Here is an 18,067-nt window from a genome sequence, read left to right on the forward strand (position 1 = left end):
AGGAACATTAGAGCAGAGAGGGCTGTGAAGAGGATGTCAGCTAATTGCATGCAGACCAACCCTTCTCTAGGATGACACTGTGATGGCAGCGCACTCTACACGAAGAAAACATAAGCGTTAGCCCCCGCTGGCCGCAGCCCAGTTGAAGACTGTCAGTTCTACAGCAGCGAGTTCAAGAATAGCAACAAGGCTAATCATTTCGTTTCTACTATATATCATTGTCTATAATTATGAGATTTCTTATTTTGTCTGTCGCCCATTGCTTGTGACACTTCTGTTTAACACAAAGTTAAATATTGTAATCATTTCCTTTTGTAATAAACTTCATTAACACGATTTGCTCGAATTGTTGTTTAGTGATTCGAGAACGCAGGTTTCCTAGGCAACCCGTTTTTCTGATGAGTAGGCAGGATACAACAACATATTTGTATCAACTGTGGTCAAACAATGATATCATATCAGGTGGGTGCTTAAGTTCCTAGTGTTTTTGTTTTGCATGTTGGTATTCTGGTTGCTATGGGTTTATTTATCAAGTGTCATTTTTTATTTGTAGCTCACTGTTGCTATTTGAGTTTATATATTGTCATTTGGAGACAGCAAGTGGAGGTGTGGATGCTAGAAAACAGAGTGCCCAGTGGAGAAATTGGAACATTCCCAACATATTCTTCAGTCCAATAGAGGGGTGACAGCAATGGATGCAGCCAGAACAAATGCACCATATCTGAGGATAACGCCACTGGACAGAGAACAGCAGGAAAACGGTTTTCTCATTTTGAGGAGAATTGTTTTGGCATTAGTGACTCTACACATTCAGGAAGACCTCTGAGGTTTGATAAAGACTGTTATGCATTGATCCGCGTCAGTGTACTCAAGAAACGACAAATGAGATGAACTCTGATCATTTCACTATCGTGCAACCTTTGCATGCAGTGAGGTAGGTTCAAAATTGGGTATACAGATACTGCATGCTCTAAAACAAAGTCACAAAAATCAGAGCATGCATCTCTGCTTGCTCGTCATCATTTGCCTCATGAACAACACTGACCATTCCTATCCTGTATAATTACTGGTGACAATAAATAATATCTTTATGCTAAAATAAGGAAAAGAAAGGAATTGTGAGCCCAAACAAAGCAGCAACTCCCCGTACTAAGACCTGCACACATCCACAAAAGATAATTTTATGCATCTGGTGGAATAGCAACAGTGTTGTGTACTACTAACGGATTTCCTGATGTGTGACCACCACGGCCAACATTTACTGTCCACAACTGAGACATCTTGCAGACGCTATCCGAGAACAAAGACCAGGAAGACTGCCTGAAGTGATGCTACTCCACGATGACACCTGTTCGTATTCTGCTAGAGTGGGGAGGGGTAGGGGTGGGGCGGGTGGGGGGGGGGGGGGGGGGGACACAACACACACACTTTACAGAAGTTAGAATGGAGTATGGGAAGTTGTTATTTGCCTAACTTGTACCCTCAGAATTTCACCTTTCCTGCTCTCTACTGAATAACTTTCAAGGAACTTCCTTTCCAGATGAAAATGCACTCCAAACGTGGCTTGACAAGTTCATCTCAAAACCAGGTGATTTCTACAGCTGCGGTATTGAAAAATTACCCCAGTGTTGGCAGACTGTTGTGAACAGTAAAGGAAAATATATTTTTTATGACTAAAATCTAAGTTATTTGCATTTGTTGTGTTTATTAAACTGATGGCAAAACGCTATGTCTTATGCACCAAGTCAATAGTATGAACACACACTGATGTGAAATAATTTAATATTTTGTCTTTCTGTTTGTCATCTGTTTCAATGCAAGACTGACTGGTGAGAGACTTCACATCTATCAGATTTATGTATCAACTTTATGTAGTACCAGCAACATAAAAAGGAACACTGCTAGTCATCACTCAGAGGAGGTGTTGAAGGCCGCGATCTTTCATAAGTACTAAAGGCTGACTACTGATGCATCTGGGATGAGCTCTAATCTTTTTTGGGGTGGATAGTTGAGGTACAGAAGGGTAATAGGGGTACAGAAGAGGTGTATGGGTGGAGTGAAACAAATGGGGGTTTTATTGTAATGTGTTCCACTCCACACACAGTCTGTCAGCCTGCTCATATGTATCCCAACTTTTACCTTATAAATATCTTGTGGTTGCCATGATATTATTCACTAAAGTGGACGTGCTTTGCTGAGATACTAGACCGAGACGTGTCCTCTTGACAACTGACTTCTTCACCTTTTGCATGGGTGGATGCTGAAAGAGAGCTTCCATCTATCCAAGCTACTAAAATGACTCAGTCTCCTATGTGAAAACCCTTCTGATAGAACAAATCTAATCTTTTCAGTGTACAGCTCATTTAGAATTGTGTGTCGACAGATCTCTCGTAGCCCATAACCCAGAACAGATCACAATATGTATTACTGCACAAAATGACAATTCTCATATCTCCCTCAACTGTTCTGGTGCTGACATAATCACCTGCGTCCTTTACTCCACGACTTCCAAGTCACTGCAAAGCTGTGATGCCACAGCATAAGCAGGTGGAATGCTCACTCGCCATCACACCTTGTCGACTTTCTGAGCTGAAGTCTTTTACACCACATAAGAGGTCTGTTGACTGGTATACTCTCTTTCAAATTCTGAAGGTGGTAGGGGTAAAATACAGGGAGCGAAAGGCTATTTACAATTTGTACAGAAAGCAGATGGTAATTATAAGAGTCAAGGGACATGAAAGGGAAGCAGTGGTTGGGAAGGGAGTGAGACAGGGTTGTAGGCTCTCCCCGATGCTATTCAATTTGTATATTGAGCAAGCAGTAAAGGAAACAAAAGAAAAGTTCGGAGTAGGTATTAAAATCCATGGAGAAGAAGTAAAAACTTTGAGGTTCACGGATGACATTGTAATTCTGTCAGAGATAGCAAAGGACTTGGAAGAGCAATTGAACAGAATGGACAGTGTCTTGAAAGGAGGGTACAAGATGAACATCAACAAAAGCAAAACGAGGATAATGGAATGTAGTCGAATTAAGTCGGGTGATGCTGAGGGAATTAGATTAGGAAATGAGACACTTAAAGTAGTAAAGGAGTTTTGCTATTTGGGGAGCAAAATAACTGATGACGGTCGAAGTAGAGAGGATATAAAATGTAGACTGGCAATGGCAAGGAAAGCGTTTCTGAAGAAGAGAAATTTGCTAACATCGAGTATAGATTTAAGTGTCAGGAAGTCGTTTCTGAAAGTATTTGTATGGAGTGTAGCCATGTATGGAAATGAAACATGGGCGATAAATAGTTTAGACAAGAAAAGAATAGAAGCTTTCAAAATGTGGTGCTACAGAAGAATGTTGAAGATTAGATGGGTAGATCACATAACTAATGAGGAGATTTTGAATAGAATTGGGGAGAAGAGGAGTTTGTGGCACAACTTGACTAGAAGAAGGGATCGGTTGGTGGGACATGATCTGAGGCATCAAGGGATCACCAATTTAGTACTGGAGGGCAGTGTGGAGGGTAAAAATCGTAGAGGGAGACCAAGAGATGAATACACTAAGCAGGTTCAGAAGGATGTAGGCTGCAGTAGATACTGGGAGATGAAGAAGCTTGCACAGGATAGAGTAGCATGGAGAGCTGCATCAAACCAGTCTCAAAACTTAAGACCACCACCACCACCACAACAACAACAACAACAACAACAACAACAACAAAAACAAGAGGTCTGTTCAAAAAATTCTGGAATATTCATAATTTCGCGCCAATAGTGTGGTGGAGCGAAATGCGGTTTGCATCCCTCCACATGCCTGTCATGTGTAACTGCTGGAATTTTCATTATTGTATGTCTGTTACTTATTGTTCAGTGCTGTATGGAGTACAATGTTGTGTCACACAATGTGTGGATTTTGAGATATCAGAGTTAGAGGAGCACTGCATCTGCATTAAATTTTGCATGAAACTCAAGAAAACCTTTACAGAGACACACCAAATGATGCAGGAAGCCTACAGTGATTAGTGCTTAAGCAGTACTCTGTGTTACAAATGGTTCACATGGTTTAAAAGTGGCTGAACGGAAGTTAAAGCTGACCTTCGTTCAAAATGTCCTTTATCATATACCAACGACATTCATGTCAGGAATGTCAACAAAATTGTGTGTGCTAATTGAAGACGAATGTCAGAGAGATTATAGAAGACTGTAACATTTCAGTTGGATCATGTCATGAAATTATGTCACAGGATCCTGGAATGCATTGTATTGCAGTCAAGTTCGTTCCACGGCTCACGAGTCAAGACCAGAAAAACCTTCACCTTGCAATCTGTGAAGAACTTTCAGATTGCGCACATGTGAAGGAGATGTTTCTTAAGAGTATCATAACTGATCATGAGACATTGATCTATGGTTATGATGTTCAGACCAAGGTTCAGTCTTCACGATGTGACAGGAAAGGTTCTCCAAGATCAAAAAAAGCTCGTAAGGTCAGTTCAAATGTCAAAGCCATGCCGATTGTTTTCTCTGACTTTGAAGGATTAGTTCATCATGAATTCGTGCCACAGGGACAAACTGTTAATCAATGGTACTATTGGGATGTGTTGTGATGCCTACGAGAAAATGTGAGAAGAAAATGGCCTGAAATGTGGTGAAATATTACATTGTTCTCGAATCATGATAACTCACCTGCACATTCATCCCTATTGGTGCATGATTATTGAACAAAAACTGAAATCACTGTGCTGCCTCATCCTCTGTACTCTCAAGACCTGGCCCCTGCAGCCTTTTTTAATTTCCAAAGTTGAAAACCCCATTGAAAGGATGAAGATTTGTAATGATGGACAAGATAAAAGAAAATTTGCAGACGGAGCTTCACGTGATCCAGCAAGAGGTGTACCTAGACTGCTTCCAGAAGTGGAAAGTGCTGGGAGTGCTGTATCAATTGTGGAGGACAGCATTTCAAAGGAGACCATGCACAATAAGTAAAAGGTAAGTGTAGTAAAATTTTACAAAGTTTCGGAATTTTTTGAACAAACCTCATATGGCAAACCAGAGCACACACAGTGGGAAGTTCCACACTTAATGACTACCTGAACAATGTTTCCTGTTACCACAAACATCTTTTGGTTGGCTTCAGTTGTTAGAAGTAGAACATTTTATTCTGCAGATTTGACATGTCACACCACATGGGGCAGGGGTGTGTGAGTAGAGGAGGGGAGGATATTACTGCCGCCGGCGGCAACATACAGGGACAAAGTGGGGGCAGAATAGTGGGCTGCTAAGTGCAGTTTGAAAGCCAGGAGAGGAGAGGAGAGGAGAGGAGAGGAGAGGAGAGGAGAGGAGAGGAGAGGAGAGGAGAGGAGAGGAGAGGAGAGGAAGGGAAGGAAAGTAGACAAGGGGAAAGGACTATGTAGGCATGCTGGCAGATACAAGGAGTGTGTAGTGTTACACCAGTGCTGAACCCCACCTTACTCAGTTTACTCCTCCATCTAACTGTGATCCACCCTACTGCCCCAAATCATCCCATGTTAAGTTTCCAGAATTTCCTACCCAAAACCTTGCCTCATCATCATCCTACCCCAAACCTTGCCTCATCATCATCCCCCAAATTTCTCAACATGAAACCAGCCTCACATCTGCAGAAAGAATTGCAACCTGCCACCTAAAAACTGATCTCGTCCTTATACTCTACCTGCCAACAAAGGCACTGAGGTCATGAGCCACATGAATTACCTTGCAGACAGACTCCACCAGTTGTCGGATATGTCCCTCTATGCCCTGACATATGGATCTCATTCCAGAAATCTAGCAAGAATGCCAGCCTCTCCTCAAATCTCTAGATACATTCCAGAACCTCCCCTATGAGTCTATCTCTGTCCTCACCCTAGTAACTCTCTGCACTTCTACCATCTACATGCTTCCTAATGTTCATACACTCAACCATCCAAAACACCCCATTGTTACCACACCACCTCTACCTTAGACGACCAACACCTTCAGCCTATAACCACCAACTTACCACCCCATATAAAAGATTACCCATTTCTTCAACAGACTACAAGATTCCTGTTTTTTACACCCTAATCTCATTCCTTCACAACCTCAACATCTCTCCCATCCATTTCACCCAGTCCTCCTCACCCCAGCATGCCACCTTCCTGGACCTTGACCTCCACCTGTCTGATAGCTCTATCCGCACCTTTGTCCACATTAAACCCACCAACAACAGACAGTACCTGTATTTTGACAGCTGTCATCCCTTCCACATAAAAAATTCCTCCCATACAGTCTAGCCACCAGGGAATGGCATATCTGCAGTGACAAGAACTCCCTTGTCCAGTAAGCTGAGGATCTCACCAAGGCCTTCGGAGACACGCGCTATCCTTCAGACCTCATCCCCAATTAGATCTGCCTTACCATTTCCCCACATACACCCTAACTTCCCACAATTTCAAGAAAAAGCTACAGAGGAGTACACCCTTCATCACCCAATACTATCATGGACTGGAACAACTGAACCACAGCCTTCGTCAGAGCTTTGATTACCTAACATCATGGCCTGAAATGAGGGACATTCTACCCAAGATCCTTCCCATCCCTCCTAAAGTGGATTTTCTCTCACTATGCAACTCCCAAGGCCAACCCCTCAGCAGACGGATCATATTCCTGTGGAAGACTTGGGTGCAAGACCTGCCAATCCATCCACCCAGCACTGCCTATTCTAGTCTTGTTATAGGCTTATCATTCCCCATCAGAAGCTGGGCTACATTGAGAGCAGCCATGTCATATAGCAGCTCCGCTGCAATCACTGAACTGCTTTTTATGCTGGTATAACTGCCAACCAATTGCCCATGAGGATGAGTGGCCACAGCCAAACTGAGACGATGAATGGCCGCAGCCAAATTGAGGCTGAGAGCAACGTATACCACCCTATTGCATAACATGCAGCTGAATTGCACATGCTTGATTTCAACGGCCTCTTCACAACCCAGGCCATCTTGATCCTCCCCTTCACCACTAGCTTTTCTGAAGTGTGCAGACAGGAATTGTCCTTACAACAAATTTCCACTGCTGAAATTCTCCTGGCCTCAGCCTAAAGTAATCTACTATCCCCACACCCTGCACTCAACAGTTTCTGCGCCCTTTGTCCTATCATATCCTCCCTATTCTTGTTCCCTCAACCTCTTTGTGTGCAGCCCTCTGCCAACGCACATGCCCATCTTTCCCCTTTCCTGTTCCTCTCCTGTGTCCCTGCCCCCTCCACCCCCTCCCCGCAGGCACAGCCTCCCAACACTGTACCTGTTGGCAGTCTAGCCCTTGCGTGCTTCACCAGACAGCACTCATCTCTCACCCCACTCATACCCTGCTATTCTTTTCCCTTTCTTGCCCTCACCAGATTGCTGCTTCCGTTCTACGTGACAGTTACATTTCAGTACGAGCTGCTGGTGATGGCGGTCATGTGTGTGTGAGGTGTATTTGCTTGTGTGTGTGTGTGCGTGTGTGTGTGTGTGTGTGTGTGTGTGTGTGTAAAGCCATTATCAGAAGATCAAAACTATTCGCAAAATCACTTAGACACAACACCTGTATCGTGTGAAAAGTGGCAATTATCTCTGAATAAGGAGAAGTGTGGGGTCATACACATGAGTAAAAACAGAAATCTGTTGAATTTAAAGGCTGTCGATTCAACTAAATACCTAGGATTACAATTATGAACAACTTAAATAACACTGATAAAGTTATGGAGAAGACAAACCAGATACTGTGTTTTACTGACAGAACTCTTAGGAAATGCAACAGGTCTACTAAAGAGACTGTCTGCCCAACATTTGCCCATCCATTTGTTGAGCACTGCTGTGCGGTGTGAGATCCTTACCGAAATGACTGAGGGAGAACATAAAAAAATCCACATAAAAGCAGCCCATTTTGTATTATTGCAAAATAGGGGAGAAAGTGTCACAGATACAATAAACAAGCTGGTGTGGTAATCATTAAACAAAAGATTTTTTGCACAGCAGTCAGATCTTTTCACGAAGTTTCAATCACCAATTTTCTCCTCTGAATGTGAAAGTATTTTATCATTACTAACCTTCACAAGCAGAAATGATAATCACAATGAAATAAGAGAAATGAGAGCTGATACAGAAAGACTAAATTGTTCATTTTTCCCGTACACTGGTGGGGAGTGGAACAGCAGAGAAATAGTCCGAACGTGGTTTGAAGAATCCTCTGCCAGTTGGGGACATCAAGAACAACAAGAAACCATGGGCATGTAGTAAACTGCAGTCGAGAGCACTGTACACCTTAATAGTCCTGAAATGCTCACATTCAGGAGATCTAATAGACATATAACAAAATCCTCTCTCTCAGAAATGGGGATAGGTTGTGAAAGCTCAGAAAGAACAAAGAAGTCACCCAAACCTCAGGATGTGACACTCGCCTGTTGTAACTATGAGGGTCAAGAAAGATGAATGGAGAGGTGTCAGAGAGAGCAGGTCGAAGATAGTACAGTGTAAATTTTTTCTACTTTTATCTGTATTCACATGCAATACACCTGGAAAGTGAGTGCTCATTCTGTCTCCCTGTAAAATTACCGTTTTCTCGAGTGAATTATCCTTTTAGCTATAATTGTTTGTAGCTGTACAACTTGTATGAAGCTGGTCAACAGCTTTAGACCAGTTATTAAGATAATTTTGTCAGTGAGAACAATAATGCTAAAGCTAAATGACAAGAATAAGCAACAACTTATGCAGCTGTTTATACGTCCCTTGATATATATTGTATGTCACCAAGCTGGAGCCTGTAAGAGACTTTATTCAAATTAACACTGTTAAATGTATTCAATCTGCAGTACCTGCAACGTCAGTTGCCACCAAAACGTTGACTTCCTTTTTCTTAAACTGAGTTATAACTTTATTCCTCTCTGCTTGGTCCATGTCACCATGCAGCAACAAAACATCGTACTCCTTCAGTTTTAAATTATTAGATAATTCTTCAGCATTTGCCTGTAATATTAATGGGGTTACTTTATGTTGCCACACAATAACTTTATAGAAGGCTAAAATCTAGAGACACAAACACAACTATCAATTATAATCAAAACCGATATTACAATTTAAATATCTGCAAAGGAAATAAAAGACTAAAATTAAATATCAAACAAATAGAGAAAAAACATGTGTAATTAATAGATGGGACACTAGTGCCTACCCTCCCCTCTACCAACTGTCAATCTGTCTCTGTTTTATTCAGGCTAAATATGACAGCAATTTTTGTTTCATAAAGAATATGTCTCCCAGGAGCAGGTGTATAACATATTATTTAATGGTTATAGCTAATTTTTCAAATTTAAGGTTATAAATTTCATTTAAAGAAACTCTTGATAAAACATATCATGCCTGAGAAAGAACCGATGTAAAACAATGTAAAATCCAAGATGGATTGTGACAATATTATGAAAAGGACGCACACACACACAAACACAACACAATACAACACAACACACACACACACACACACACACACACACACACACACACACACACAATTGCAACTCGTGCCCAAGAGCACATTCTCTGAAAGCTGAAGCCAGGCTGCAAGCAGCAATGCATGATGAGAGGGGCAACCAGGTGGCAGGGTAAGGAGGGGGCTGGGATGGGGAGGGATAGCAGGGTAGGGGTGGAGGACAGTAAAGTGGTGTTTGAGGGAGCATACAAGGATGAGGTGGAGATAGGTTGGGGCAGCTAGTTGCAGTCGAGAGGTTAGATGAAGCAGGGGGTCGGGAGGCAGCAGGACGGGGGACGGGAGTGGGGGAGGGGGGGGGGGGGGCGACCTAAGGCTGCATTGGTGGAATAGAAGGCAGTGTACTGCTGGAATGCGAGCAAGGATTGGAGTAGATGTGTAAGGACAATGACCAATGATGGCTGAGGCCAGGAGGATTGCAGGAGTGTAGGATATATTACTGGGAGAGTTCCGACCTGCATAATTCAGAAAAGCTGGTGCTGGTGGCACAGCTCCAGATAGCACAGGCACTGCAACACAGAACATTCAAGTGGACAGACAGCTTGTTGATTGTCATGCCCACATAGAATGCAGCACAGCAGTTGCAGCTTAGCTTGCCAATAATGTGATTGGTTTCACATGTAGCTCTGCCTTTGATGGGATAAGTGATGTTTGTGGTCAGACTGGTGTAGGTGGTATGTATGAGACGGGTCTTGCCTCATGGCTCATATCTCTGTAATGGACCTAGATGCAAAGGGTTGGGAGCAGGGGTACATGCAAAGGGTTGGGAGCAGGGGTCAAGTAGGGATGGGAAGGATAGTGGGTAGGATATTTCTCATTTAAGGGCACAATGAGAGCTACTGAAAACCCTCATGGAGAATATAACTCAGTTGCTCCAGTTCTGTGAGGCACTGAGTCACAAAGGGAATGCTCCTCTGTGGCTGGACGATGCGATTTGAGAGATGGTGGGTGACTGAAAGATAAGACACAGGAGACCTGTTTTTGTACAAGGTTGGGAGGGTAATTACTGTTTGTGAAGGCCTCGGTGAGAACCTCAGTATATTTCCAGAGGGACCGCTCGCCACTACAAACACAACAGGCAGGAGTGGCTAGGCTGTAAGGAAGGGACTTCTTGTATGGAACGGGTGGCAGCTGTCAAAGTGGAGGTATAGCTGGTGGTTGGTAGGATTGGTATGGATAGAGGTACTGGTGTAGCCATCTTTGAGTTGGAAGTTAATATCGTGGAAGATGGCTTGAAGTGTTGGGTAGGACCAGGTGAAGTGAATGGGGGAGAAGGTGTTGAGGTTCTGGGTGAATATGGATAGGGTGTCCATCACACTCGATTCAGATCACGGAGATGTCATCAATGACTCTGAACCAGGTGAGGGGTTTGGGAGTCTGGGTAGTTAGGAAGGGGGTTCCTCCAGATGGCCCATGAACAGATTGGCATAGAATGGTGCCATGCGGGTGCTCATAGCTGTACCCCGGATTGTAATTGTAGGTGAGGATATAGTTGGTTGTTGATTTGGAATCCGTCGGGCCTTGGGAAAGGTTATGTTCAACAGTGCAAGGCATGGCCGTTAGGGATGGCAGTCCAAACAGAGGCGGCATCAATAGTGATGAACAGGGCACTGTGGAGAGTTGGCAGAGAAAATGGTTAGTACAGTGAAACCTCTATATAACGTTTTTCAAGGGACCACAAATTCTGAACACTTTATAGAGGAAAACACTATAAAGAGGAAGGCTTCCAAATAATAATTATAGGGCATTACTGAAGATCGGGATACCACTAATCAGCTTTGACAAATGGTGCCACAGGTGACATTTTAAATTTTCACAACACTGTAATATGATATTCATTGCAAATGATCAATGTATCAAATAATTAGTTTTTTTGTAATTAAAACATGGGGCCCGGTTGTTGGATGGGTGAAAGTAAATGGCGCCAAAAAGATCGCAAGCAGAATGTGCGTCACATGTCACATGACCAGGTTCTGCCGCCGACATATGAAATATGCTGAGTGTGGGCTTTCCAAGGCGATGCAAACTGTGAATTCACAGAACGGAAAACGATGTGTCTACATCCAGTCATTTAAACGTTATGAAGAGGTAAATAATTTACCAGGGTTCCGAAAATATGAGCATTACATGGAGGAAATTGTAATATAGAGGAAACACAGTAAAGAGGAAAATTTAACATTGTTTATATGGGCTTTTAGTTGGTACCGAAAAAAAAAACAGGTGTAACATAGAGGAAAACATTACATGGAGGAACGATACAAAGGGGTTTCACTGTATATTTTATATAGGAGGGTAGGTTGCGAGTAGTAGGCTGAAAGTGTTGGTCTATGAGAGCAGAGATTCTCTCAGTGAGGACCACAATGGGGCGTCCTGGATGGCTGGGTTTATGGACTTTAAGAAGTGTGTAGAAGGTAGGAGTGCAAGGAGTGGTAGGGGTGAGGAGAGAGATGGACTCAGGGGAGAGGCTCTGGGATGTGCCTGGATCTGAGGACAGGCTGAACATCCCGATGGATTTCAGAATGGGATCACTGTGGCAGGGTTTGTAGATGGATGCAACTGACAGCTGGTGCAGTCATTCTGCCAGGTAATTCTTGTGGTCCAAAACAACAGTGGTGGAACCTTTGTCAGCAGGTAGGATTATAAGGTCGGGATCAATTTTTAGGTGGTGGACTGCCGTTCTTTCTGTGGATGTAAGGTTAGTTTTCATGTTGAGGGATTTAGGGAACAATTAAGAAATTTTCAAAAGTCAAGAGAGGCTGATCTGGGGGCATGGGGACCAGGGAGGAGGAGGGAGGGGGATCACAGTTTGATGGTGGTGTGAACTGAGCCAGGCAGGCTTCAACATTGATCTCTGGTTGAGTCTGGTTGGTAAGACTGGTGGTGTAAAAGTGTTTCCACCATAGGGAGCAGAAAAAGGAGAGAAGGTCTTTAACAAGTCCTGCACGAATGAATTTGGGAGTGGGGCAAAACGTGAGGCCTTTGGAAAGCACTGATACTTCTTTGGGGCTAAGGTTCTTTCAGGAAAGGTTCACGACTGTGTCTCAGGTCTGTTAAGGTTTTGTTTTCTATTTAATGGTGGGAGGGAGTTTTTTAGGGTGGGGTAAACGTACTGGATCTGCGAGACAGTGTTTGCCAGGTATGATGGACATAGGGGAGGTTTGAAAGCCATCGTAGAGATGGTTGATCATGGTAGCCCAAGGGGGGGGGGGGGGGGGGGGGAGAAATGAACAGGTTAGAGAGGTTTTTGAGGTGGTGTTGTGCTTATTGCTCTAGTTCGTGGAGGAAAGAGTTTCAACGTGTGTTATGTGATCCAGGAATTTGGAATAGCATAGCAGAAGAATTTTGCATACAGAAAAGGTATTGTAAGGAGGTTTGGGCCTGATCAATATGGTTTTGCAGGAGTATGATTGTGAGGGTTAAGGATTGCTGGAATCTGAATACATGGAGGTCATTGTGAAAGGAAGGATGGCAGCTGGAATGGTTAATTTGATGGTAAGGCCTTTTGGGGGGGGGGGGGGATTTCCATGAGCCAAGCAACAATTCAGGACAAGTGTGTGGGACTGGGTTCTGGCTAGGGACAAGGAAACTTATCTGTATGGACCCAGTGCAGCACTTTACCATCCTCTATCCCTAAGCTGCTGTCCTTCCCCTCCCCGTCCCAGAATTGTCCCTATCCCACCACCTAGTTGCCTCTCCCATCATGTGCTGTTGCTTGCAGTCTGGCTTCAGCTGCCAGAGACTGTGTGGCCGTGTGTGTGATTTCCATTTTCAATGAAGGCCTTGCTGGCGGAAAGCTGACTTTCTGAAAATCTTTTATATATAATCTTGAACCCATTGTCTTCATCATATTGGGCTGTAAACAGATGGAGAGGGGCTTACATAATTTAGCAGGCCTGTATATGAGCACCACTTTCACCACATACTTCATCTGAGTTCTCAAATCTTCTGGCACATAGCACACTCCAAAATAAGAGCGCATAATGATGATCTAGTATGGAGGGTGACTGCCCAATTAAAAACTGATTCCCTGAGGGAAACGTATAAACACAATATTACCTAGCCTATTTTAGACTGTCAAATAAGTAATAGGTAAAGAAGAATGGTCAAACATGCCATTCATAACAATGTGACAACAGATATTCACAGGTGGTCACCTTCTAACTGTCATGGTATGTACGTCATCATCTCCCCAAGCTTAGCCACTGTGTTTTCCCACTTTATCACTGATACAAAATTTGGCCTCCCCTGTGAACCAATGATCTTGCCATGGTGATGTGGCTTTGGTGGCTCAATGGTACATATACCTGTACTGTAGGTCCAATCACAACATGGGAGTTTCTGTTGAGAGGTCAGACAAGTTTGTGGTTCATCAACCTTTTTAGCAGCTGCAGGAGCAAGTCTGTATGATTGACCGAACTGGCCTGGTAACACCAGCCAACACTGATTTGCTCTCCTGATACTTTGAACAGCTGAAAGCAAAGGGAAACTACAGCCACCATTTTTCTTGAAAGCATACAGCTGTATTGTGAAGTTAAATGATGATGGCATACTCTTGTGTAACATATTCCAGAGGTAAAATTGGCCCCCATTCAGATCTCTGAACAAGGGAATATTCAGGAGGATGCCATCATCAGAAAGAACAAAACTGGCATTGTGTGTGTCGGAGTGTGAGACGTTAGGTCCCTTAATTAATCAAAGAAGTTAGAAAATATCAAACAGAAAATGGATAGGTTGAAGACAGATATAGTGGGAGTTAGTGAAGTTTCGTGTCATTAGGGAAGGACCTCTGGTCAGATGTGTACAGGGCTATAAATACAAAATCAAAATGTGACAATCCAGGAGTAGATAGTACGATGACTAAGAAAAGAGGAATGTAGGTAAACTGCTATGAACAGCATAGTGAACACATTATTGTAGCCAAGAAAGACCTGAAACCAACAAACACTGCAGCAGTATAAGTTTATATGCCAACTAACTCCACGGACGATGAAGAGATTAAATGAATGTATGATGAGATAAAAGAAATTATCCTGATGGTTAAGGCAGAGGAAAATTTAATTGTGATGACAGACTGGAAATCAAGGGTTGGTAAAGGAAGAGAAATAAAAATAATAAGAGGATATCAACAAGGGTGAAAGGAATGAAAGAGGCTGCCTACTAGAATTTTGCACACAATAATTTAATTGCTCTATAAACTTTCCTGGCACAGTAACTGATGATATTCATATTGGGTCTCCAGCCGGAACATATCATCATCTAGACAGAATACTTCGGCCGTCCGCCTGGGCGCCATCTTCAGGTGAGTAAGCCGTCGCACTAACTCATTGGAACTGAAATCAAACTGCAGTGATGGCCCTTTTATACACTGCCTGTGTCCATTGTGCATGTGTGAAAATAACTGCCCTGTAGCATAAAGCACGACAATGCACCGGTACTGAAAACTCATGGAAACGATAAATCGAGACATTGTTGACACCTTTCAATGACCAAAGCAAAGACCATTGATTTTTAATGTCAAACAAAACAGGGTTTCAACTCTCACTTAAAGGATAGCCCTTACCTCTGTTTATAATGTTGTCAAATACCTGGATTTCAATAGCGTCTTAATCTACACAGCCCCAAAAACACGACACAGGGGCAACCACTTGTGTCTCATCGTACAACATTTTATGTCCTTCAGTAAGACAATGTTTTGCAACTGTAGATTTTTCTGACTGAAATAAAAACATGTGATGATGGCACTCCACACACCGATCATGGACCGTATGAACCATTTGTCCAATATAGGCTTTCCCACAATGGGAGGAAATTTTGTGGACACCAGGATTCCTCAAACCCATATCGTCCTTCACTGAGCCCAGCAGCACTCCAGTCTTAGCTGGTGGACAGAATACATTTTTAATATGAAATTCTTTGAAATTCTTCCTATTTTTGAAGATATGCTTCCCACAAAAGGTAGGAACGCCACCGATTTGCTTGTATTTTCTGTTGGTTCCCACGAAGATCCAATCTGTACAGCATGACGGATATGATTGTAGGTGAAGCCATTCTGCTTCAACACTGCATTTAGATGATCCATTTCCTGTGTCAAATTATTTGCATCTGAGAAGGCATAAGCTCTTTTTATCAATGTACATAGAACCCCTTTGCATTGGTGCAATGGGTGACAAGTGGATGCATGAAGAGAGATAAGGGGTATCCTTTAAGTAAGAGTTTGAACTCAGTTTTGTTTGACATTAAAAAACAATGATCTTCGTTTTGATCAACAATAGGTGTCAACAAGGGTTGATATCAATTTATCATTTCCGTGTGTTTTCACCACCAGTTCACTGTCATAGTTTGTGCTAGAGGGCAATCATGTTGGCGCATTGGCGCATGTGGGGTGGAATCTACAGGCAGTGTATAAAGGAGCTGCCACTGCACTTTGATTTCAGTTCCGGCGAGTTAGTGCAACAGCTTACGCACACGAAGATGGCAGCCAGGTGGACCACCAAAATATTGTGTATGACGTTATGTTCCATCCAGAGCCCAAGTATAAATATCAGTATAATTTAATCATTGTTAACCTTCAGATTAAAAATCATAAAACAATGTTGTACACATGGGAGAGACCCAGAGACACCAGAATGTTTCACATTGATTACATAATGGTAGAAAAGAGATTTTGAAACCAGAATTTAAATTTCCAGTGGCAGATGTGGACTCCGGCCATAATTTGTTGATTATGGCTGTAGACTAAACTAAAAAAGTTGCAAAAAGCCACGAAATCAAGGAGATGCAACATGGTTAAAGTGAAAGGAACAGAGGTTGTTGAGAGTTTCAGAGAAAGTTTTAGGCAACAACTGACTGAAACAGAGAAAGAAATACAGTACAAGACCAACACGAAACTTGGAGAGAAAACAGCAGAGGATCAAATCAGTAAAAAGACAAGGCCTAGTAGAAACCATTGGAGATCAAAGGAGATATTGAATTTAATTGATGAAAGCAGAAAATATAAATTTGCAGCAAATGAAGCAGGCAAAAGGGAATCCAACCACCTCAAAAATTAGATTGACTGAAAGTGCAAAATGGCTAAGCAGGAATGGCTAGAGGACAAGTGTAAGGCCCTATTATAACTAAGGGAAAGACAGATACCATCTACAAGAAAATTAAAGAGGTCTTAGTAGAAAAGAGAAGTAGCTGAATGAATATCAAGAGCTCAGATGGAAAACCAGTGCTAAACAAAGAAGAGAAAACTCGAAAGTAGGAGGAGTGTCTAGAGGAGCTATACAAGGGAAAGGAACTTAAAGACAATATTATAGAATGAGATGAAGATGAGATGGGAGATATGATTCTGCGAGAAAAATTTGACAGAGCACTGAAAGACCTAAGTCGAAAAAAGGTCCCCGGAGTAGGCGACACTTCGCCAGAACTTCTGATATCTTTGGGTGAGCAAGCTGTAACAAAACTACTTCACCTGATGTGCAACATGTATGAGACAAACAAAATATCCTCAGACTTGAAGAAGAATGTAATAATTACAATTCCAAAGAAAGTAGGTGCTGATAGGTATGTATATTACCAAACTATCAGTTAAATAAATCGTGGTTGCAAAATAATAGCATAAATTCTTTACAGAAGAATGGAAAAGCTGGTAATAGCTGACCTCGGGGAGGATCAGTTTGAATTCTGCAGAAATGTAGGAACATCTGAAAAATACTGGCACTATGACTTCTCTTCAAAGGCACGTCAACCCTTTTGCTCCTACAGACATGCTCTCTGCATTCCATGCTAGGAGTGGCTTTGTTGTCGCTGTACTGCTCGCCAAATGCTGTTACTTGTGCTCAGAGACAGCATTCTGGCCATTATGAAATGCTTACACTTCTATCTTAAGAAAATATCCCGTGAAAAAATTTGATTTTTGGACATCTTAACGTCTGATATCTTCACTCGATAAAGGATTGAATTTATTTTCATTACTTGTCATAGTTACTGTGCTGTATCAAACTAACTAAAACATTGCATGAAATTTTAAGGAGTTGTAGAGGTAAAAATGCATTACATAAACTTTGCATATGGTTCATTTTATCTCATACTTAGCTGCTTAAGAAATGTAAATAAGACATCGAAATTTTATTTAAAATTGAAAAAAAACAATATCTCATTTTGTTCTTGAGTTATTAATTTTTATATCCAGCTGACTTTCACATTCTGTGCCAGCTGCTATGAAATACTTATCATCCAATTTTAAGAAAACTATTCTGTGGAAAAATTTGATTTTTGCACACGTTACGGACATATGTCACTGGCCAATAAAGGACTGAATTTCTTTTCTTTATACATCACAATTACTGTGCTGCATAAAATAAAGTAAAATATTGCACAAAAATTTTGTAGAGGTAAAAATGCATTGCATAAACCTCGCATACGGTTGACTGTAGCTCATACATCACCATGTATGAAATGTACATAAGATATCAAAATTTGATTTAAAATTGAGAGCAGAATGACACCTCTTTTAGTTCCTGAGTTATTGGTCTTTATATCCGGTGGATAGATGGGTGAGACATGCCCACTTCTGTACCTGA

General features: G+C 42.1%; 1 protein-coding gene across 2 annotated transcripts in view; it reads right to left on the reverse strand.

Moving 5' to 3' along the window:
• The window catches only part of LOC124789596 (ATP-dependent RNA helicase DDX42), a 78,842-nt gene that overhangs the window by 23,924 nt on the left and 36,851 nt on the right, over nt 1-18,067 (reverse strand). For both annotated transcript variants that reach the window (XM_047257005.1, XM_047257006.1), the window contains exon 7: nt 8,833-8,983. In XM_047257005.1, the coding sequence (XP_047112961.1) occupies nt 8,833-8,983 (151 nt within the window). The remainder of the gene's footprint in view (nt 1-8,832; nt 8,984-18,067) is intronic.

This window comes from Schistocerca piceifrons, chromosome 3, assembly GCF_021461385.2.
Source record: "Schistocerca piceifrons isolate TAMUIC-IGC-003096 chromosome 3, iqSchPice1.1, whole genome shotgun sequence".
NCBI lineage: Eukaryota > Metazoa > Arthropoda > Insecta > Orthoptera > Acrididae > Schistocerca > Schistocerca piceifrons.